The 24,713-nt window shown below is 42.7% G+C and overlaps 1 protein-coding gene across 2 annotated transcripts in view; it reads right to left on the reverse strand.

Moving 5' to 3' along the window:
- Window positions 1–1,906: 1,906 nt before the first annotated feature.
- Window positions 1,907–24,713, reverse strand: part of onecut2 (one cut homeobox 2) — a 47,222-nt gene continuing 24,415 nt past the window's right edge. For both annotated transcript variants that reach the window (XM_023960605.1, XM_023960604.1), the window contains one exon: window positions 1,907–10,679. In XM_023960605.1, coding sequence (XP_023816373.1) covers window positions 10,390–10,679 — 290 coding nt within the window. In that variant the 3' untranslated portion in view covers window positions 1,907–10,389. The remainder of the gene's footprint in view (window positions 10,680–24,713) is intronic.

Genomic DNA, 24,713 nt, shown 5'->3' on the forward strand with positions numbered 1-24,713 from the left:
AATTTTGAAAAAATGATTTGGAATTAAATGAGTCTCGTGACCAACAACTCTGCACAGGTAGACTGTAGACCCGGCTACTGTAGAGGAACACCCTGGACATGTCGCCAGCCTGCGGTCGCCCCGCCGGGTCCCGGCTTTGCTGCTCGCCATGCCCGTCAGTGGAGCATGTTTGCTCGTCACGCTGGCACCTGGGCGGCTGCAGACAGAGCGCCACTGCAAGATCGAAAGGCAGCCAGCTCGAGCTTACTAAATCTTATGATATTTTTCGTATTTCCTTCGAGACAATTTTATAAGTATCCTCTAGTTTGGTTCTTGTTTTTATTTTCCCCCTCTTGAACTAATGTGGGTCACAGAGGCTCGGAAGCAGCAGCAGAAAGATGTTTTTGCAGCAGAAAATTGACTGATCTCATGAACCAGACATGGAGACGCGATTACCGATGGTTTGTAGAACGTCTTAAATCTGATCTCTAAACATCATTGCTGTCTTTTTATTTTTTACTTGTCCTGTCCAGCAGCTGAGCAAACAGATGAGAGCTGAAAGCCTCTCGTGTTAGAGACATATTATTTTACTTTTACAACAGGGGTTATGAGTCTTCTGACACTCTTCTGAAATAAAAACACCAAAATGCGATGTATGACACTTTTTAGAACCCTTTGTGGCCCACCAGTTGAAAGGTTTGCCCACCCCTGACCCACGGTGAGGACAATGTTGTCCCCACAGTGAAGAAAACCCAGCAGAGGTTGTACTCCAACAGGCTGCTGAAGAAGGCCGCACTTAAGCGCAGGACCCTCACCAAAGCCTACGGGGGGGCTTGTGGAAAGCATCTTCACCAGCAGAATAACAGCTTGGTTTGGAAACACCACCATGAAAGAGAAGAAATGCTGCAAAGGGTCATCAACACAGCAGGAAAAAGATCATTGGCTGCAATCTTTCGTCCATGGAGACCATCTACAGACGACGCAGCAGGGGGAGAGCGGCGGAGGTCATCAGGGACAGACACCACCCCTCCCACGCACTCATCCAGTGTGTGGACTAAGGCCACAGGCTCAGACGCCGCAGGCGTGAAAGCATCCACGCACGCGCCCGCCACACGCCTCCACAACGGCTTCTTCCCAGCTGCAGTCAGAATGTCAACACAGGACAGAAGAGAGGGAAGCCAGGAGGACGCAGCAACAGCCACCAACCGTATTTATGTACTCAGTTATCCTGATGACCTTCAAGCTTTTAAATAGTATTTTAGATTTAACGTCGTGGATGGCAGAAAACCTCCTACAGCTCAACCAGGACAAAACTGAAGTGTTAATCATGTGTTCAGAAGACAAAGCAGAGAGAGGATTTTACCCAAACTCAGGAACTTTAAACCTCAATGTGTGAAAAACCTGGGCCTACTTTTTGCTGGGTTTTATTCCTTTGATCATGACCCAAAGACCGAGGTCCCGGATACAAGCGGCTGAAGTCAGCTTCCTCCGTAGGGTGGCTGGGCGCTCCCTTAGGGATAGGGGGAGGAGCTTAGTGACCTGGAGGGCCGCTGCACCTCCACATCAAGGGAGGTGCTCCGGGCATGGCTTTCTGTTCAGAGACGGCTGAGAAAACCCAGGATGCGCTGGACAGACGTCGTCTCTGGACTGGCCTGGGAACGCCTCGGGTTCCCCCCAGAGGAGCTGGAGGAAGTGGCCGGGAGAGGGAAGTCTGGGCGTCTTTGCTTAGACCGCTGAACCCACCACCCGGTCCCGGATGAGCAGAAGAAGATGGATAACCTAATCTAATCTTAGCTGTTGATAGCGACACTTTAATTGGATTCTGTGAATAATTTTTCCAAACTGGGTTGTTGAAATTCCTCTATTCAGACTATCAATCTGGATCATTTTAATGTCACCTTTTATTTAAAAAAACAACAGGAGGAGCTTCGGTTTGACATGGATAAGACCATTGTGATTTCTTTATTGATTTTTTTCCTTATTTTATACATAGAGTGGAACAACATTAATTTCCCAAAGATCTCCTTCATGTTTGATCATCGTTTCAGTCCACACAACACGTTAGAAGTCACTTCTCTTTTCAGTTTGAAACCAAATGTAAAAACAAAACAAAAAAAAACTTTTTGTGTGACAACAAATGCAAAACCCTGAAAAACCGACAGAAAGCAAAAGGGATGGAACTGGAAAAGTACGTGAAATGAGCGACGGAATGTGCTGAAACCGTTTCCCACAGCGGCGCCGGAGTCACTCCAAATGAAGACCATGATGGTTTGATGGAACCACAACCATCGCTGACCTCCAGATTTGACCTTTGACCTGTGCTGGTGCTGCTGTCTGATGCTATGGTTGTGTTTTAAAACTCTTTGATCATTTTTGTCTCAGTGAAGGAAAGAAAGAGTTTTAGGAGCCTTTGCACATCCGATCTGTTCACTTGTGAATTTATCCAGGATTTGGACATTGATTATCAGGTAAAAGTGGCTCATTCAATCACATTTAATGCATCTCACAGATTCAGTTGGATAAATGTTGTTTACAGGAGTTATATTTTTGTTTTCCATCATCACGGGGATTCGGTTTCATGACGTAAGGCTTGGTCCTTTTCCTCTCGTGTTTTGGCTGGATGCTGCTGCAGCTCGGATCTGATTCACTTCTGTGTTTTGATCCACTTTCATTCTTTGTTCCCTCACTCATTTTGTTCGATTGCAGGCTTCTGCGATGCTCGGTTTTGTTCTCGGGTTAAGAAGAAGGAGAAGCTAAACTCCACAGACATAAAAATGTCTTTTCACTTGATTTGGATGGAAGTCTGTGTTGCAGAAAGAAAAAAAGAACAAAACCCAGTGACCTCCAGAGATGACCGGGGTTGTGTTTGATTTTCCAGATGGACGTGAACGCCACAGGATAGCTGGCGGATAAAGCTGCGAGTCTGACACCCCTCCTCTCCCGCTCCGCTTGACTCTAATGAAGCAGGTTTTCAGCCTAAACATGAGCAGGTCAAAGGTCATATACATGTAAACACAATTCTGCTGTCAAAGATGACCAAATGATGAGGAGGAGGTCAATGATAGCGATCACAATGCATTACACGGCTAGCTACTTGTAATTATACTCATGCATAAAGTCTGGGCTAATAGAACGGCTGCATGGGCTTTGCAGTGGAATGCATCACAAAAGAGGAAAAACCAAAGCGTAGAATAAAAGAGACAACATATTGCATAATTCTTTGGGTGTGAGCTTCTTAAACAAATGGATCATTGGTATTTCTCTGGACGGACACATATCATTCTAGCATTGTTCCCAATCCCAAAAACATTCACATGGTAGAAGTTTAACGTTTAAACTGAGCCGGAAAACAGGTTTGAAGTGTCGTCCCCCCCCCCCGTCCCTGACAGAGAGACGACATGAACACATCCAGAGGAGGACCATGAAATATACAAGCATTCACTTCTTAGCTCTCACATAAAGTAGACTGACTTAAAAATGAGAAAAGCTTTTTTTTTTTACCCACACTCGTTTCATTTTTAAGAAAAAAATGAGGGTGAAAACGTGAATAATTTATGACATAAGCTCTGGAACATCATCCTAACACTAGTGTGTATGAGGTATTTCTGCAACAGTTTGGTAAAGAGCGAGCGGTCTGCGCAGCACAAGCCTTTCTCCTCGTTTTCCATCGAAAGCTCTGTAACCGAGTGAAGCTAAAGGACAGAAAAGAGCTGCATTTCCAACTGAACACATTTATTCACCGATGATTGCAGGGAAGGAGTTTTAAAAGGTTTATTTAAATCAAACAGTTTTGTAAAAGTGTCTTCAATTTGGCTCTTCAATGATCTTATTCAAGGATTCTGTTTGTTTTTAGGATTCAGCATATTTCATCCATGTAATCTGATAAAAAAACACAAGAAAATGAGAAAGATTTGTTTACAAATTAATAGAAAGAAAAAATTGTGGGTAAGAATTTGTGAAAAAGGCATAAAAATGTGTTTTTCTTTTTTGATCGGGTTTGGGAAATGTTTATGAGAATTCTTCACGCTGTAGGAAATCTCTCTTTCCAAAACTGCAACAAAAGCCTTTTTCCTGAAGAATTAGATGATGATCTTTCAATTCGAGGCGCTTCTAAATGCCACTGAGCTCGTTGACTTCAATTATCAATGATGTTTTCTGCTTTACAGGAAGCTGTTTCTGCTTTCAAATGTTCTACTTTAAAGTTTCATTTCACACAAACCTGTTTCTGCCTCTTTTGTTTTTTTGGGTGAAGAACAGATCATTTGTGAAGGTTTTAAATGTAATCCATGAAGGTTGTTTCTTTGTCACAGGAACTTGAACTCAAATAAAAGCATTTTTTTTAAATTTAAGGATGGAAACATTTTCATTGTCAAATGACTGAGATGGGGATTTAAACCACAAGCTGTAAAGTGATTAAATGCAAAACTTTCTCTTGAGCACTATTTAGACAGATTTAGTGAATGAAAGATCTGTGAACATTATCCGGCGATTTTTACAGAGCGATGTAAAACAAAAGCGCTCTGACCTTATGTCTACTTTATGAAGGCGGGCGTGGTTAACAATCAATAAAGCAATATGTGTGCTCCCTCTGTTGCAACAGTGTTCTGTTAGAGTTCCTTCTACTTACAAGGCAAAGCAAGATTGATAACCAAAACAACAAAAACGGTCCAAAAAGCTTTGCACTTTTCAAAAATCGAGAGATTTGCCTGAATGGAACAGCAAGAATTGAAATTTTCATTCTAAAGTTTCTATCAAACAAGTAATAAAATGATCACAGAGTTTTGGTTTTTGCAGCTCATTTTGGCAGAAAGCCCCAGGAGGATCATGGGAAAGCAGGAAGGAGAAGAGCAGAAAAACCTGCAGCGGAGCGCAGACCGCATTGAAGAAGAAACAAATCTTTGGTTTCATCAACACAATTAAAAGGACAAATGGAAAGTCAGTGAGGTAGCCTCCCTGGTTCTCACTATTGAAATACAAAAGGTTTTTTTTTCTTCATCTATTTTACACACAGACAAGGTCAGTCCTGGAAGCAGCTAGCTTTGAGGGACTCGTCCGTTTTCTTCCTTACCGAGTGAAACAAGTGGGTGTGTTTGCATTCACACAGCCACACACTGGGAGACACAGCAGCCATTGTGGTGTGACGGTGGCGACTGTGGTGGGAACATCACATCAGGGACACAGAAACCCGGATAAGCTCCGATAATACCAGCACAAGGCAGGGAATGGATGGGAAAAAGGAAAACATTTGGAAAATACTTTTCTCTGTGAAGGAGTTTCTTCCATCCTCTTTGTACTGGATAAGTCCTCTATGAACAGACAATGACAGGAAGTCTACAAACTCCTTTCAGCTATGATTTTCAAAGAGTTGGGCTAAACCAGGGTATGAGCTGCATGGATGTAAACACACAGTTTATTGGCCTCTTAAGGATTCCCGTTATCTTTGGCGGTTCCGTTTAAATCAGCATGTGGCCCGTACGTCACCTGATCGAGGGGCATTTACGTCAGTCGGAAGTTCATTGCTTGTTCAACACTGGTCAGCAAGAATGGAATAAAACAAATAATAACAACAACAAAATGAACAACATTTGAGCTAAAACATTCCCAAAGAAGAAAAGGAAAAGTCTGATGCAGTGCTCATCATTTAGGAGGATTCAAGGAGATTCTTTTCATTCTTAAAAAAATAAATTAACACCAAAAATAAAGGAGCAAGATTAGCTACAGAGAACGTGTTGACATTCAGAAATACATAAATCTAGTCTGACAATCTATATTGTTCTGTCATCAAGTCTAAACATTCATAACAACATTTCCTTTGCTTTGTAAAGTAAATCTAGCTAAGAATAAATTAAACGGCCTGGCATAAGCACTGCATCCTGGATGCAACTAACATTCTTAAATACCCATAAATAGGAATCGAAAACAATTACATCTAATTAAATAACATTAAATTATCATTAAGTACAAAACTAATGTGTTCTAAAACACCTCATAAATAAATAAAGCTTCAACCAGAAAGAAAAGGGAAGATTGGATGTAAACTTTGGCAAAGTTAATCATCTTTAAGGTCAAAAGGATTCTGGGGGATTTTTTTGGCCACAAAACTTTGTTCGCTGAAATTACTCAAGAATTAATAAAACCCATAAATCACTTTACAAATGAATCACATATTGCAAAAACTTAGGAAATACCGAAGTGGCAGAAATATTAATTGGCAAAACATTTTCATAAGTACTCGACAAACAAGCAATAAACCTCTTTGGGTCAGTTTTTGGTTTGGACTTCTCCTCTGTTCCCCTTTTTTCTATGATTATTAACACTTTTTGGTTTGGCAGATTTAGCCTGTATTACATCCAGACAGAACTGCAAGAGGGAATGAAAAATGACAGCCACCCCCTGAGCCATAAATCCCGCCCCTCCGTGGGCGTGGCCAGCAAGACTGGCTCAGGTGGGCGGGGGACTTCTTTGGACTAGAAGCTTTACATACAGAAAGACGGAGAGAAAACTAAGAATAAAGCTATTTGACCGATAGTTTAGCAGTTTCTCTCAGCAGTTGCTTTTTGGTTTTGTTTCATTTATTGTGGTTGTATAGATGAGGAAGTAGCATCGTTCCTCCCCCCAAGTCGTAAGCCAATCTGGGGACATGTAGTGTGAACCCCTCCTCTATCAAAGAAAAATCTGTAAAATGGGACTGTCTGCCTTTCTTAACTTTTCAGCCCAAAAAAACACTTTGAGCCACAAAATGCTGGGATTTTCATTTGTCATTTTAGCAACACTTTGCTTTTCACACGTTGGAAATGGACTTACGGTTGTGTGGTCTATAAAACGAAAGCTACGGATGTTTTGGAAGCATCCACACGTCTTTTCTAATGTTGTGGGTGTTGGTTCAACTCTCAGATAAAAATATAGCAGCATTACAACTAAACTTCAGAACAGAAGATTAGAAATGTGGGATTCTTTTGGAATTCTGTTTTGGCTCACCGTGCAAATTCAATTTGACGTGTTATATAAATGAAATGCTTTGGCCGGTGATGCATTCCTTCTACAGATGACCTCATTTGCCTCTTGAATGCCCACTTTTCTCTCCTGCTCCAGTGAGGGTCCAGTTGAAGCCTTGCTGGCCTTTACCTCTTTGAAAAAGCTTCACAGATGAGCCTCTAATGCCTTTCTCATGAGGGGTTTGGCTTCAGAAAAGTTAAAAAGTCGCAGACAATACCAGAATAACCAAAAAAAACCAAACTGGTTCGGCGTGGAGCGAGGAAAAAGTGACAGTGTGCTAACGTCAGTACAGCAGAAAATCTTTGGTATGCTCTGTACGTGTCCCATAGCAGCTCCTGTCGCCTTCCTGGCAGCAGCCAGCAGCTTGTTCTGGAGGAAAATGGGACCTGATCCCAGATCAGATTTGCAGCAGTAAACAAAAACCTAGTTTTTCCCAGAATCCTTTGGTGACAAAGCTCAGCGTCGAGCTCGTCTTTCCCTGTCCTGTCACGACGGCTCCAGCTGGACGAGTAGCCAAAAATAGTGTAGCTGCTCGTGGTTAAACTGTGAAAGTGCTTAACACCGTAACTAAGAACAAACTTGGTAGCTACCAAGGCAAAAGTGTCTGATTAGGCTACGCTGTGAAACAAGGTGGTTCAATAAAGCTTTTTCACCGCATCAAAAACAGGTTTCTGGATTCTGTTGATGGTATTTTAGGAGGGGTTTTGACCAATCACAGTTGAGACCCTTGGACATCTTCCCTTTTTTTGGGTGGGGGGGGGAGTACTGCTACTTGGGTTAACAGTGAATCTTTGGTTTGGTAGCTGATGAGGTTTTTGTTGTTCTTTAACCTTTGTTTTACTTTGAAAAACTGCATAGGCACACGTTAAAGACTTCAACCGTGAGAAACACAATAATGTTCTGCCTTTTTGAGGGCTTGGAGAGAAGAAAAAGGGTGACAATAGTCTTTCTTTCTTTCCTCCCTCCATCCTGTGTGGTTTCACCCTTTCCAGTTGCCAACTTGCTTCCCCGTAAAGATTGCCTGATGCAACACCAGGCACAACATAGCTACTTTTCTACCACCAGGATGTCATCCTTTCTTTCTTCCTTCCGTCCATCTTTGCTGTCGTCCTTGACATCGTTGCCACCACTCTTTATTTTTTTGGTCTTTTTCTCTGTTTGGTAATAATTTTCTTCCATTTTCAGTCAGTTTCTTCCATTTGTTGGAACAGTTAGGTGCAGAAAAAGGTTTTTCTTTGGTTTCGATTTGTCAATAAATAGAAAAAGTCTCAAGTGTCCATTTTTTTTTACGTCAAAGCATTCCTAAAGCCTTTGGCTGCCTCTGACCAGGCCACGTCTCAGCCTGGATTTTTGAAGGAGCAGGGGCTGCTGACTGACGCCTTTGCTTTGGTTTGGTTACTGTTGCGTTCTCACGTGTTTCTTTTTGGTTTGGTAGCTTCAGTGAAGGATGATTGATGGGGTGAAAGGAGAGGGACAGACAGTGACAGTGGCTGAGGATTTAGCCTGCGCTAATTCTTCTATCAATTTAGACGGCGCTACATTCGAATAAAACCTCCTAAAACCAATGGGTACGAAACACGGAATTAATGGTCGGAAGACAACAATACAGAGAGCCATTGATAGACTCCATCAAAAGCAGATGTTCTCTTCCTGTCAGTCTGGAGTCTGTTTCCTTTTTTCCCTCTCAATGAGTTGATGACAGTCATTGAAATGAGTGGCTGAGGTTTGTGTTGACATTTTCCGGCTCACCGACCTCCTGGAAGGAACGGACTGGCCAGGCATCGTCTTAAGATTGTCCTCTTTAATTATTACAAAGGCCCTGATGCGCCTGGACAGTTCGTCCTCTGCAGGTTCGGCCGGTTTGCCGCGTCTGCTGAACGCTGTTTGTGGCTGTGAAGGCAGGAGAAACCTCCCAAAAGCATCTGAGTTTGCAGCCAAAGCTAAATGAAAACCTCACTCTAAAGCGTATTCAGTAGGAAGTCAGAGGACTAAAATGTGAAACGTAGTCTTTGGTTTCGTTGAAGTCTGCATAAGTGGTGCAGGCCTCTGGTTTTCGTGAGCTCAGATTTGGGACTCATGGTTTTGCTTCAGCTTTCCTCTGAGTGAGGAGCAGAGACAGCGGTGGCGCTCCGATGCTCCGTGGAAAGGCTGATCTGGAGCTTAGCTTGGTTTATCTGAAGGTCGGGCTGGGAGCTGGGGAATCGAGAAATGACTCTTTAAAGTTGTGTGTCTTTTCCTTAAAGCAGTCCTATCTGTGTGAGTCCACAGCACATCTGTACAGAACAGCATGCAGTGACAAGCGCCGAACGGCTTTCAGCCGCTGTTTAGAAAAAAATGGCATCCTGAGTTTTCTAAGATGTGAAGACCACTCGGCTCGGCTCGGCTCGGCTCGGCTCGGCTCGGCTCGGCTGTAGGCCCCGGTTCTATTGCAAAGAAAATGTGCTTTAGGATTGTGCTCACGTTTCGATGAAAATGAACCACAATGCCTCTCCACTGAGAGCTGCATCTGCTGAGGGCTTGGCTGTTCAACCCGTGAGGAATTTGCACGTTTGTGTTTGAGCGTTTGTGCTTGCATGTTTTGTCCCAAATTGAGAAAATTCTCACCAGCCGCTTTAAAGAGTCAAATCCCTTTGAATCGTGATCACTTTTGATCGCAGGTCTGACTGAGGCGAGCAACTTTCACAAAGTTCAATCAGCAAAACCATGAATTCTGAACCTGGTAACTAGAATCTACGCATATCTTTGGTTTGTATACGAATGACACATAAGCTCCCCTTCAGCAGACCAGACTGCTCCCTGTTGTCCTCAAACCCACCCGCAAAAGCCTTCTAAGTATTACTGTTCATGTTTAAAATCCACCTTCCAAAGTTTCTTTGGACATCTGAGGGTCTGAAAACATCAAAAATAAAGAATAGTGTTTTTTTTTCTTCCCTTATTATTATCCCAGAGCGTCTGTCACATTCTGCAGTCATAAAGCTTTTCTTGGTAACTTGTTTGGTAGTTTCCTAGCTTATATTGCATAATAGAAAACATTTCTTGTCTTCTAGTCTTTGGTATTTGGGCTAGTGTGTCCGTCTGCTGTCCATGAGGAGACATCAGCCGTGACAATCTATGATTCGGAAGGTTTCTGCCCTCCAGTGAGGTTTGTGTGTTTTAAAGCTTCCATGTGGATTTATGAGAAATTTGCAAAAGGCGGTTCGGCTACAACAAGTGGTGGCAGTGAGCAGCCCCTCTCTCAGTTTGTCACCCTGGAGGAAAGCAAAACAGACAAACAAAAATATTGTAAAAAGTTTGGTTTTCCTCCTCGCTTGAACTGGACAAAGCCCCGACCCTCATCCCATCCCCCCCTCCCGTCAACTCCACCCATCCCGCCCCAAAAAGCCCTCCCATCCCGTGGCTCCCCTCCCTCTCCTATCATGCTTTGGTACAAGTGCTGGACGCTGAGGATTGGCCGCCGGGGCTGGCTCCGTCGTCTGTCCATTTGTCCAGGCTCCGGCGGCGGGCGTTCATGAAGAAGTTGCTGACGGTGGTGAGTTCCAGCCCCAGCTGCTGGGAGATGGTGAGCTGCATCTCCTTCGACGGACGCTTGTTCTCCTTGAAGATGGCCAGCAGGGTGCGCCGCTGCAGGTCGGTAAAGACGAGTCGCGACTTCTTTGGTGTGTTGCTGCGGTCCTTCGCCGTGTCCTGTTCCTTCCGTTTGCAAGCTGGGGAAAGGCAGAATCCACGTGTCAGTGTTTGGAAAGACAGCCTCTTCAACACATTAGACAAGTTTGTGTGGACGTCCTGCGGGCACTTACATATCACGTGCACACCTGGTGCACACAGCATTTGTGTGTGGTATGTGAGGATCTAGCTCACCGATGGCTATAGATTGCTGTGTAAGGCACCGTATGACAGCATCACCCGCATGTTAGAAGAATCACAATACACTTACCACACACATACAAGGTGACGGCACGGGCCTCAGGGGACACAACTGGGCTCCCCTAAAGTGCAACCACCCCTCTCTACGACCCCCCCAGGGGCCCGGACAACCCAAAAACGAGTCAATCCTCATACGGTCACATGGTTAAAGCTAAAGTTGAGTCCAGGCAAAAGCCACACACACGCTCAGTAAAGCTGACGACGCTTTTCTCGCCATGAAAACAACAGAACCTCCTCCAATGTTTGGTAAGTCTGACAGAGGAGGCAGAGGAGGAGGTCGGGGTGTGTTTGATTCGATTACCTCCTCGAATTAAGTATGCACGAGTCAGAGCCCAACTGATCAATACGAATCTGGTTAAGGACTCAATTCAGTAGCAGAACTGTTATGTAAGAGGAAACTATCCTCGCTGTAAACAGACACACCAGCACTCACAGACCCCCCCACCCCGTGTCCTTTCAGCTTCTTATCACAGCACTCAGCAGCCCAACAGCACATGAGCGGGACGCACGGCAGGCTTTAGCGGGACACTAACCGCTCAAATGTCTCTTCAGCATCCCACGTGAACGCTCTCTGACGGGGACGCTTTGTCATGCGTGAGCTGAGGCTCTTCACATGAGCTGCTGCCATGCTTCTGCTTACAGCTGGTCACTGACAGGTGGCGCTGTGGATCCTCACATCTGAAGGATGATGATCTCCACCAACATGATGGTTTCACCATCCAGTTCAGTCAGGAGTAAATCTGTTTGATTGTCCATAAAACTTCTAAAGCAGTGGCTTAGAGTCAAAATTAATTAATTGATTTTCAATTTTAATTCATAGTTTAAACTTCTAGTATTGACTCTAGTACTGGTACTTTGTTAAACATTTTCTCATATTTAAACACAGATTTATTTGTTCTGTTTGGATGTGTTGTTTGGGCCTTCTGTTGTTATCAGTCTGATAAGAGTGAGGTTCAAACGAGCTTCTTCAGGCCAAAAATGTTGTTTTTTGATGATTCAAAGTCTAAAAGTACAGAGCGTCTTGGACTTTGAACGCAGCCAGATCCTCCCTGTGCTAACAGCCCGATGGACTGACTCCGTCTCATCTGAACATCTGCTCAAACGCTGCAGCCATGGAACCCGAAACGAGTCAAAGAGTTCATTGGTTGAATGCTATAAATCCTTCAGCCATTGTTTTCCTGTTTCTCTTTCTTTATTCTAGTATCTTCCACCATTTTTGCCGCCTAATAATGTTTCTTCTATTTCAACCATTCAACTATTCAAATGTTCAGCTCTTTCAGCTTTTTCCAACTGTGACTTTTGCTCCTTCAAATCCTTGAACTTTTCCAGGATTTCTGCCTCCATTGAAATAAATGGGGAATCCTTGGTGCAGAAGCTCGCTGGTTCGATACCCGGCTCTGGCATTTTTTCACAGAAATGCCATTTTAAGCTTACTTATCTTTATAAATGTCCTCCATCTTGAGAAAAATGTCACAAAAACACGTTAAAAACACCAGAAACAAATAAAGTTATAGTATTTAGTGAAACAAATAAAATAAGTGATATTGAATTAGTTACAGGGAACCAGTTTCTACCATGAAATAATGCCTGTGACAGAAAGGCAACCAGAAACTAAATGTGAATCCTAAACAGGAAGTAAAAAACTCTTTTCAAAATAAAACGTTACATTATTTTGTTAAACAACACTGCGCAGATTTACAGGGGGTTTAGAAATCCAGCATAACAGAAAAACAATCCAACGATTTAAAAAAAGGACAATCTCTTCAATGACCAGAATGAGTAATATTATTCTGTTCTTTGCACTTATTTAGTCATTCATTCATCATTTCTTTAGTCCCAAACCAAATATATTTTTCCCAGTGGTCTTTAAATTATTAAGATGTTTTTCAATCATAGGGCCTGTGTCTTTCTTTAAGACCTATTTTCTGCAGAGCAGCAGGAGACCTTTGACCTGCCCATGGATGCTGCTACGTCACAAACCGAGACTTTTTCGACACGCAGGTCTTTGTCTGCTCCTCATCCAACGCGATTTGAGTACGGAAATATTCAGAACGCAGTTTTCATTATTTTATATACTGTATGTCCTCTATATGAGAAAAATGCTACAAGAACATGTTAAAAACACCAAAAAAACAACGTGATTTTAATTGGAGTGGGTCCAATGCATTTTCAATTCAGAGGTTTTTTTACCAGTTATTTCAAGCTCTTTAAAAAATATCAGATACTTGTGAATCCGCTGGTTTGGAGGAAAGGGAGCTCTGAATATTTTATCAGTAATAGTTTTTACAGCAATCTAGTTCACACAAATGTTTGGAAACCTGCTAGTTTACGTTTCAGTATCGTAGAATTTCTGTTGTGATGAAAATCTTAAAATAGTCATTTCAGATTGGAGTTGCTGGGGGGTTATGAAATCCTTTTTATATCACAGTTATTTTAGAAAATCAATCAATGGACTCCATTTTTACATTTCCCCACACGAGCCCTGTCATCTCGGAGAGCAGAGCTTCAAGCAGTGGGACTGTTGTCTAAATGTCTGCTTGACAAAATCTGCCAATTTTGAGTGAATTAGCAAAGATGGAGACAAATAGATAGTTATTTGTAGTGTTAGAGTAGAGTTTCGTCCACAAAAGGGGCTTCTGTGCACCTTGTAAAGATATATAGACCTATGTTCTTAAAAACGGATGTAATCCATCCTGCCTCCGTTTGCTCATATATTTCACAGGAGTCTGTGTGTCTCTGTTTTTTGCTTACTGCAGCTGCTCACTGTAGCATGAGGCTCAGCAGCAGCAGCAGCAGCAGCAGCAGCAGCAGTTCGCCCCAGACAGGCTTTTTTTCTGCAGCTACAAAAGTGCAGACACATCTACGTGGAAACACGGAGCAATCAAAATCAGCCACCCACACAAAAACACTGAATCTGTGGAGGAGGAGGAGGAGGAAGAGGACGAGGCGTCAGTGATTCAATCAGGCTCTTCTCCCACCCCGTCTGGAGATACAGTAGCAATCACAATTATACTATTCAGAAGGGTTTACAAGTTTGAGTAAAGACAGTAGGATGGGGGCCTATTGTTTAAAGGTAAGGGCTGGATCAATGGGATCAATAGAGCGAGGTCCCGCTGCCTTTCATCAGCTCTGTCGGCTCATCCCGTAGACATCCGTGTGCTCCTCACCGCCTCCCTAACGGCACAGGAAGCACGGGCAATAACCTGCCAGCCCTCTCTGCTTTGTCTTTCCATGTGGATCCACTGTCATGTTGCTTTGTCAGCATCACTCCTCTTTTTTTTCTTTATGGTCAATCGTTTTTCTGCTTGTCAACGTGGACTGTGATCGACGACGTTGATTAAAACTAGAGGATGGAGCATGGAAACATGAAAACCTTCTAACGTCACAGAACGTGCTTGTTTTTGCTACATTTGTGTTGATTTTTCGACTAACGGGTATTAATTTATCAGGAGACAAAATGATTTCCTTCTGAAAAGTTTCTTTAGCTTCAGGCGCTTGTTTATGTTTGTGAAAGACCCACTCCAATAAAAAAAAGTGTTTTTGGTGTTTGTAACAAGTTCTTCTGGCATTTTTCTCATGATGACGGACATAAATAATGAAAATTATGATGGCGTCCCGCTTGAAAACGCTTGTAATTGCTACATAAAAGATGGGTGGGCTGTAAGCTCTCAGCTCCGCCCCTTTCTGATCATCCACCTGCAGACAAACATGAACGTCTTCGTTTTCCTGGTCTGAGCTGGAATCTGGATCAGAACTGGACGGATGGAAAGCTCTGATATTGCTCGCCATTTCTAATGTTAGGTTGGGGTTCTGAGGGGCTGTAAGCTAACTGGAGAGCATGTACTCAGATGGGTGACTGGAAGGGGGGGTGGGGTTGCTCCATGCCACAAGTCCCGCCCACAACTCTGAGGTGAATTTCTAAAAAACTACTGCATTCTATGTTAATCACTTGCAACAAATGGAAGTAACGAACATGTCTGACTTGTAAATATAATCAAGATGAATAAACCCCTGATCGCCCCCCCCTTTTTTTTACTTCCCTCCCTCCCTAATAATGCATCCGCTGTTCCCTGTTTTGTTTCTTGTTAGATACTTAGTTATGTTATTGAAAAAATAAAAGAAATGCCGAGAATGGAGATATAAGTCATTGGTCCAAAATTGGCCCAAAGTGAATTTAAATTTATTGTTTTATAACTTTCTCAATATTCATAATTAAAGTTTGAAAAAAAACAACACTGCCGCTCTGCAGAAACTATGTCCTAGACAACACAGGTTATTTGATTTAGACTAAAAACGACATGATTGGGAACACTTTTACAATCAATCTGGGGAGATTAGAATATTTCTTCTTTCTTTTCCCGATTGTCATGTTTTTTCCAAACATTGCTTCAGTCGTGACACGGCTTACTTACACTGAGGTAAACATGCTAAAATAATCTCAGCTGACCGGGCCTCTGCTCAGATGTGTCACAAAAGGCTAAATCTACTGCAAATTTAATTTGATTGATTTGATTTATTGGTGGATTTCAAACAATGATTCGTAGGAATATGCTTTCAGGAACAGTTTGTGAACACGTTACAGAGGATCCTGGCTGGACAGAGGAAACCACTGAAATTCTGTGTTCAGCAAAAACATCCTGGATATTCACATCACTGGACGGTTTGGAGCAAATGAGGAAAGAAACTTTTGCCAACTTCTGACTCCTCGTGTCGTGAAAGTGTGTCATCATCGCAAAAGCCTTCATCATTACAGACAGCCATCATCAAGATCATCAACCTGTTCTGGTGAAAACCAGCACAACCATCATAATAAGCAATCGGCAACAGCAACAGCTTTTTTTCCCAACAGTCTCAGTTTTTCAAAAACTGAAAAGCTTTGACCCTTTTTCACAAACATCCGCTTCGGCCCTGAAGGTCAAGTCCTCCAATCCAGAATGAGGGGCCATTATTCCACCTCAAAGCATTTTCTCCTCTCACTTGAATGGAAGTGGAGTATTGAGTCTGGAGAGCAGGTAACAGTAACAGCAAACACATCAATGTTTCATACTGTGATTTTAGAGTTAAGGGCTGCTAACCGTCAATAGAAACATGGAGGCGGTGCTTTATTGAAACGGCCATTCAAAGTGAAGACAGAGACCACATGGGTCAGTGTAGAGGAGTGGAAATGGAGTGGAAACAGCTGGAGACAGTGGATGATATGGAAAAAGATCCACGTGGAACAGACGGAGAGGAAAACATTTATTTTCTGGTAACTTTTGGTTTCATAAGACAGTCAACACTAATTCCCTTTCTTTGCTCCTAATCTTTGATGTACATTCCGCCCATGTCCAGCGTAGAGATGCTGCTCAGAGCACAAAACTGTCCTTTTTCTGCAGCCTGCCTGCACATGCAGCACTCTGGGCTTCACCATATGAACTGTTAAATAGGGATTAAGTTTATTATTAAGAGTAACAGTTACGATGGAGGAAGTGAGTGAGCCGGCACGCTTTGGTTTCATCTTACAGAGAGGAGCTCGGCACAATCATTAGAGACTGTTTTCATCTTCACCACAAAGATGGATTACAGCCTGCATGCCGGCTTCGCCCAAGACTCCACGGTGACTGAAACACAACAAATGTCTCAGCGCCACGAGCAGACTTAGGGAAGGGATCACCAGACAAAGACCTGCTAAGAGTACAACATGTTTTCTTGTGATTCCTTGTAATCAACACATGAACTTAAACGTAGAGATTTTTTCCTCCTTCATTTTATTTTCCAAATAAAAAGTGTTTTATTAGCTGCTATCCCTAACAGACAGAAATGTTTTACTGCTGTCCTGTCCATCAATGATCTTGATGATCCAGAACCCGGTTCAGTTCTGCATGATGGCGGGATGTAAACAGGGTAAGGGAGGGGGACTGAGTTTCAGGTAGTAGATGCTGAGAAATTAACAATGCGAGAGGAGAAAGAAAACAGTTGGGGATCAATAGAGCTGACTGTAAGCCACAGGAGTGCAGCCCCACTGCCTTCAGTAAGGAGAAAGAAGCTTCTTGGACAAAGAAGCTGCCATTGACTCTCCATTTCTTTATTTTTTGGTCGACCTTTGCATTCACCAACACTGACATTTCTCTCTAGGTTTTGCTGAAAGCAAAAAGATTTCTTTTTTTCTGTAATCTTTCTGCGATATCTTTTCCAAGCCACTTTTGTTCTTGGTTTTCGTACCTCATCATTCAAAGTCTCTTTGATTTTCATTCCCGCTCTTTTATTTCCATTATCCTTTCAGCTCTTTCCTGCTTTGTCTCTTCTCTGGTCTCCAAGCTTCCTTCATTCCTTCTCCTCCTCTTGCCCTGCCTCTCCTTCATCTCATTTTTCTCCCATCTCTCTGCCTCCCTCCGTCTGAACTCCCAGTCTCTCCTCTTCTTTTTTCTTTTTTTTATTGCACCATTACCACTTAAGCCTGGGTATCCATTACACACAGGGCATATAAGTGCAGGGTAAGTAATAAAGTCGCCCTTCAACATACACTTCACTGCTTGTGTGTGGCGCCACATTTGGACGCTTCGTCTCTTTGTCATGAGGCAGCAGGGCTGAGCGATGTTTGGATTCTGCCATTAATCAGCCGTGATCCCGCTAATGTGGGCGATGCCGTCACGATGTCCAGGCCCCCACCCCAATTATCATGACGGCTAACTGTCATTTAATTCTCTCTGCAACAATCCACTGCACTCAGCACCTCCACATTTGCATCGGTTCTTCCGGTACCCTGAGAGGAACACACTCATCCTCCACATGAGGCTCTCGGCTGCAACTGAGAACGGACCCACACCCCGTGACTGTGGGGGGGGCAGCCACACCTCCATGCATCTCCGACAGCAGAAATTTACAGTGAAGGAATGCAGCAACGTGATTGAACTCAATCCAGTTTTCTGAGTCTCCTGGTTGAAGCCCCTCCCCTGGCTGAATGGAACAAGTTAAAAGAACAGCGAGAGTAGAAAACACGCTAAGAGGACGGCGAGGGGAGGGGCTGTAAGCCACGGGGGCGGGAAGTTGGTATAGGAGCCGAGGAAACAGTTGTGTTGATTCATTTTGAATGTGAATGGAAGCTGAAACATCATCATCATCATCATCATCCTCAGGTCCAGCTTTATGTTTCCACAAAACTCCGCCCTTTACATGAGGGATTTGCACCCAAACAGATTAAAAGACAATTCAACATCATCTGTTTGCTCAAAGAGTTCTGGTTGTTTCTGTGAATCAGCAGTTCCATCCATCCATCATCCATCATCCACACATCCATCCATCCTCAAATATATTCATCCATCCATGGCTCTTCTATCTTCTATACCCAGTAATTCCAATGCAGGGTCTTGCTGGAGCCTACCCAGCAACTATCAACCGAAGGGGGGAGTTCTCCAGTCCATCACATGGCCACACAAGGACAAACAACACACTCTCACATTCACATCTAAGATGGGAATGTATGGTCACCATTGGCTTAGCACAGGGGTCGGAAACCGGCGGCTCCGGAGCCGCATGCGGCTCTTTCATGCCTGTGCTGCGGCTCTCTATGTTTTTGTAAAATAAGTGTCATGTTCTAAGATTGTCGTGGTGTCTTGAACCCTTGTGCTATCCTATGACCCCCCCCCCTTCCATTGACGTGTTCTCCCTACCATGACAAAGGTGGATAAAGGTGGAAAGATTTCATGTAATCCATGGACACCAGTGAAGATCACAAATCATTGAAGAAAAAAGGTTCAGCGCACTGTCTAGCGGGTCTAGATATATCCTGACAGCATTTTGAAGTATCGCCAAATGAACTATCGCGATATGTAAAAAGATATTTTTTCTAACACATCTAGTGTTGCGGCTCCCTGTGCTTTCATCTCAGTAGGAAACTGATCCTAATGGCTCTTTGAGAGGTTCAGGTTAGCGACCCCTGGCCTAGCAAATATGTTTTTGGACTGCATGAGGAAGACGAAATGCTTGGATTAAAACCCACTCAGGCCCAAGGAGAACATGCTAACTCCAAAGAGAGAAGACCCAGCCAGGATTTGAACCAGGGCATTCTTGCTGTTAGGAGATGGTGCTAGCCACCAAACCACTGCACACCCCTTGAATCAGCAACTGCCAATGATTTGTGTCCAAAGATATTTCTGTCTGCACCTAAACTCTCCGTCACTAGAAGTCCATCTGAAAACCACGACATCAATCTACAGTCATGCTTGTTTAGGATGGCCGCAGGGATCGGCCTGCTTTTGATGAGAGTCAAAACCTGTGTCTATTGAAAGAATGCACTCCTCTGACCTGCAACAGGGCTTGATTGTGCCCCCCCCAAGAAAAAAATCAGACTTTCAAGAACAAATCGTTTTGATTCAGTGACAGAGTCCCTAATCCCAAACACAGGTTTCACTTTGCTTAAATTCTGCTGCCGCTTTTCTCATTATGATCTTTTTGTACAAAAAACAATTCATGTGGAAAATATTCATGAAGACATACACTAGATATTAAGGAGTTTTTAGCACTTTTTACAAAGTCGACATGCTTCCAGTTCTCTCATGACTGTTGGAAACGTTCTGTGCTCAGAGGTTTTTTCTGCGGACAAAATTTAAAACACAAGTAGTCCTTTTAGCTGAAGTAGACACAACTGCAGCAAACACACTCAAGAGCAGCACAGCTGCACGGCAGACACATTTGATGCATCATATCTCAGCACTCAGACACACAGCATTGTAGCACTTAGCAATCAGCGCTGGATTAGCTGGTGTCTGTATGTATGTGTGCGTGTGCTGTGCTGCTTAATGCACCACTGATCTCTGCCTCACAATTTGAGCAGATAACCGGAAATGGAGCAATGAGCCATTCAAAGACCCAAGCCGTCCGTCAGAAGTCATCGTCAGCCTTCTGCTCTACGACGGTAAAAACCGCCCGCCCACTGAAACAGGAGCCAGCAGTGACCATTTCATTATTCCTTCACTTGAAGAACGTGTGCTCAACCTTCCCCGTCTCCGGATTGTAAGCAGTCGTCCAAATATGAGACTCTGTGAGAACCTGAAAAACAGCAGTTCAACACTTTATCATGGGATCTTCATTCATTCATTGAAAATCTGGAAATCTTGCTTCTGGAATTCTGGTAACCTCGTGACAAGCAGCACCTTACTCAGTCATAGTTTAAGACCATCACTTGAATGTTGTTTCAATAAAGCTGCACATGCAGTGATGGCTGCGGTCTTGTTGTTTAGTTACTTAAATGATTGTTTTTTCCCTGAACGGCTGATTATTAACATGTTGATCAACCAACCAACCGACAAACTGCACCTCTGAGAGCTAAATGATTAGCTGTGTGTACACACACACATTCCATCTATACTGTATGGTATACTGTATGATACATTCATTACCATTTCAAATACTACAATCACTAAAATCCTGTGGATTCGGCACATGTTCAGGATAAACTGATGGTACTTTTTCTCTGTGCTTTTTTTCTTCCCTCCATCACGCCACTGCCACCCAACTGAAGTATAAAACATGCAAATAAACAAAATAAAACAAAACAAACATCTGAAATTTATTCCAGAATGCCCAATAAGGGGCTTCTCCTGCTTTATACTGGACAGAAAGATCACATTCAAAAAAAAGCAATTTTAAAATGAACATAACCCAGATAAGTATGCACACATAAGAAATTACTCAAACTGGTGCCAACGTTTACTTTAAACTGTCCTCTGGTAGCTATCCACCAAATGCTACACTGCATTGTTGTGGATGTTCTGGACCCCATTGCTTCAATGGAGGTAGATCTTTTGGATGTAAAAAAAAAGGATTTTCTTTGTTGAAATGCCAAATAATCATGGACATGTGTAATTACAGAAAGTTGTCTTAGTCTAACATTCAACAGATCAAAATGAACGACAACTACAACTAACAGGATGTATAAGTATCACATGAAAAGTCCGAACATACACAACCTACAGTATAAAGCAGATGCCATGAATCCAAACACGTCAGCCAGCATCCCAGAATTACTGCTGGCTTCAAGAAAATGATGTAAACAATCTCCTGACAGGTTGTTGAGGATCAAGGACATTTGATTTAGGAACAAATTTAACTTGACAGTTGTAATATAATATCAGTGAAATGAATCCTCTCATTCATTCATTCATTCATTTTCTATTCTGTTTTATCCCTCTCGGGGTCACGGGGCTGCCGGAGCCCATCCCGGCCACTGAATCATCTATTCAAGTTATCTGGGTATCTCCAAAATGTTAGAATTAATAAATCGTAAAATTTGTGCAAATACGACGGCTGGATAATCCTATAAGAACCATTAACACATTTTCCTAATTCATACAGTATTTGTTTTTCATAAAATAAATCAAGAAATTAAAAAATAAGATAAAAACAATATTTTTTTACAATAGAAAACAATGTGTTCCAGGTACATTCAGAAGGATGTTTGTCCCTACACTACACAGGTATTTTAAATAATAATGTTTTTTAAATATTGTTCATATTCAGATGAGACAACAAACTCAATTTGTTTTGTTGAGTTTTTCTAGACAGCGGACAGTTTACTCTAAATGACTAAATGACGTGTTTACGGGTCTAATGTGTTTATATTCAAGTAAAAGATAAATATGACTCCCGTAAATGTTTGTAAAAAAGCAACACCCTATTCTTACACGAATGCCTCCTTCTGAAGTGGTTTTATGATTCTGTTTTCTTCTGACCCAGGAAATGATTCAAGGTTAATAAGAAGATTTGCTGCCATAGAAAAAATTATGTATGAATGAATAAATCTACACGCACTGGAGCTATGAGGAACAAAGAAAGACTGAGTAAGAGTGTGTGTGTGTGTGTGTGTGTGTGTGTGTGTGTGTGGGGGGGGGGTGTGTGTGCGGGGGTGTGTGTGTGTGTGTGGGTGGGGGTGTTGGCTTAGTGATGGTTTATCAGTGCATTTGTGCCCACACATTCTGTTGTGAGATCCCTGGACAAAGGTCGCTCTGCCTACTCATGCGCGCTCATGGACATGCGCACATGTGCACGTGTCCACACGGACCCACACACAGACCATGTTCTTCCAACTTTTTGACCAATCCCAGCCAACGGTGGCTCAGTGATGTCATTGATTTGATGAGGACATGGCCTCAGAGGAGTTTGATGTCATCCTCTTTCCTTTCTTTTCTGTCCCGCCATTCCTGTAATCCTTTTGTTTTGATCTCATTTCACTTAAGATGTTTTTGGTGACACAAACACATTATTATTTTATTTTAAAAAACAACATAATTTAGCTGCAAAACGAAAACACTGACATACCAAATGTGATGCCCAAAAAAATAATGAATTTAGGTCCTTTGAGCTCTACAAATATTCTGAAAGTTTAAGACATAAAAAAAGGTAATTTTAAAACTTTTGCATGAACATTGATTTTGAATGATGCCTATTATTTCCTAGATGTTGAAATATTTTAGTTTATTCACTGCAGTTGAGTCAATGATTTGTGTATTATTGCCAAAGTGGATGTAAGGCTTTGTCTAGAGGCACAGGTTGGGGGTTGGGGGCGCGTTACATCATGCTAATGTGTAGCCGTGTAAATGCTAGTAGTTGTTAGCTGTATACTGAGGAATGACATTTGACTTGTGTCTAATTAGTATGCAGAGTCTAAAATGTATCATTTTTTCTTCATCACATTTTCTTTCTTTGGGTACATCGCTGGTGAAGTTGCAAAGCCAAAAGGTTGTGAAGCTCAGGAACATTTTTTTTTTAGGGTTTTCCTTACTGAAAGACAGTCAAGATGGATAGTGTGCTACAGACTGGAAGTGCCAAAGAATACAATTCTAGACGTTGATTTCTATCGACGCAAAAAAAAAAAGAACGTTCATCAATCAATCAGAATTGACATCGCCTTCATCATGTCTGCGATCCTCCTCTGGACCTTCATGCAGGAGCTCTATTTAATGGTTGTTGGCGTTAATGTTGCAGCAAAAAGGTGGGGAACCGGAATTATGTCCTGGTTTTAAAATAAACACTTCTGTTGTGCTTTCAAGATAAAACATTATTTAACATTTAGGGTGACATACCGATGTGGTAACGCACATTAACACAGCAAATAACACCGGCGTCCTTTTTCCCCACGGACGACGACAGTTTACTTTTAGAAGTACAGAAACACAACATTTATGACACAAAACATGCATTTTAGATGGATTCAGTGAGGAAGGTGAGGGGATAGGACCCTGATTGCTTACGTTTTATAATGAGCAAAGACAACGGGACAAGCTACTTGACATGGGGGTAGCAGGACAAACCACTCCTCCAGGAGCCAAGGGGGAAGGGGGGACGGACAGGAGACCCAATGGAGTAGATGTTAACTAACTGACGGTGGTGAGACAGACTCCCTACGCAACGCAACGAAGATGCACCGCAGACAGAGCAGTGTAAAAATGGAAAACAATTGAACTAACTTAAATTCGGTGTAAGACAGCCCAACAGTAAAGCCAAAGTAGTAGCAGATGCTAAAAGAAATATTCCTGTTTGTCCTGAGAGAGTTTAATTCTTGGACAATAAAAGCCTCTCACTAATGATCAGGGATGTTCCCAATGATTAGCAATGTATGCAACACGTAGAAAAGCCGGTATAACATTTTTTCATTTAAAACCAAACCATGGATTTTGAAGATTTAAAAAAATGTACTATGAATAGATCCTGTACAGTGACGACTGGTGAAAGCCACGTGCAGGAACACTGTACACCAAGCAGTGACAACAGAGATGCCAGAATAATTTGTCTTAGATCTGGAATGAAGAGCGACAGTGCAAGAACTTACAGAAAACAGATGTGGTGTGGTCACTAAATGTAAGTAAGTAAGTACGTTTATTTATATAGCATCTTTCACAGAACACACGTCACAAGGTGCTTATCTTTTGCGTTTTTATGTCAAACCATAAAAGACAAAAGGCTCCTCCTATCTCCACTGCCGTCCACCTGAGCTAAAGAAAAAACAATCCAGTTTGAATGCTTTTCCTGGACCTAAACTCTGGTTTCAGTACAATAATTACCCAATAATTACCCATATGGAAATTTGTACCCCTGAGTCTGAACACCCCCTCGTCCAGCTGGCTGCTAGACGTCCTCATCAACAGAACACATTCTGTAGGTAACAACACCTCCAGTGTCCTCAACCTTAACACTGGTTCTCCCCAGGATTAGTTTCTGAGTCCCCACCCTTCAGATCAAACAATTTATTGATGAGGCAGAGGCTAAACTGCTTGGGGTTATTGTGGACAGTAAGATAACGTGGAATAATCAAATGAAACAAATATTGTGTAAAATGGGAAGAAGTATGTCATGGTCAGACAGAGTCAGACATGTCTGTCGCCACAGATTCAGCTCCAACCCCATCCTGGAGTACACAGACGACACAACAGTAGTACACCTCCTTCACAATGACAAAGAACTGACTTACAGGGAGTAGGTGCAGGGTGGGGGGCTGGGGGGGAGGCACTAATGCACGGTGAACAACATGGTTCTGAATTTCTACAAGAAATCATCATGGAGGTCAGGATAACTTTAACTTGAGCCAGCCATGCTCCTTATCAGCTGTGGAGGTTGTCAACAGCACCATGTTCCTGGAGGTGTATGCCATGACAACCTCTGCTGCCCATCTTACAACACCTTCCTGGTGTAGATGTAGCCCAACAGTACATGTGCGTCCTGTGTCAATTGAAAAGGGCTTCCGTTCACCCACCCGTCCATGGCACATTGTATTCTGTCAGATCCTACTCGCCCCGACCATGGACGGTTCCTCCTGGCTGCAATCTGGAAGAGGGTTACAC

Source organism: Oryzias latipes, chromosome 12 (genome assembly GCF_002234675.1).
Source record: "Oryzias latipes chromosome 12, ASM223467v1".
Lineage (NCBI taxonomy): Eukaryota > Metazoa > Chordata > Actinopteri > Beloniformes > Adrianichthyidae > Oryzias > Oryzias latipes.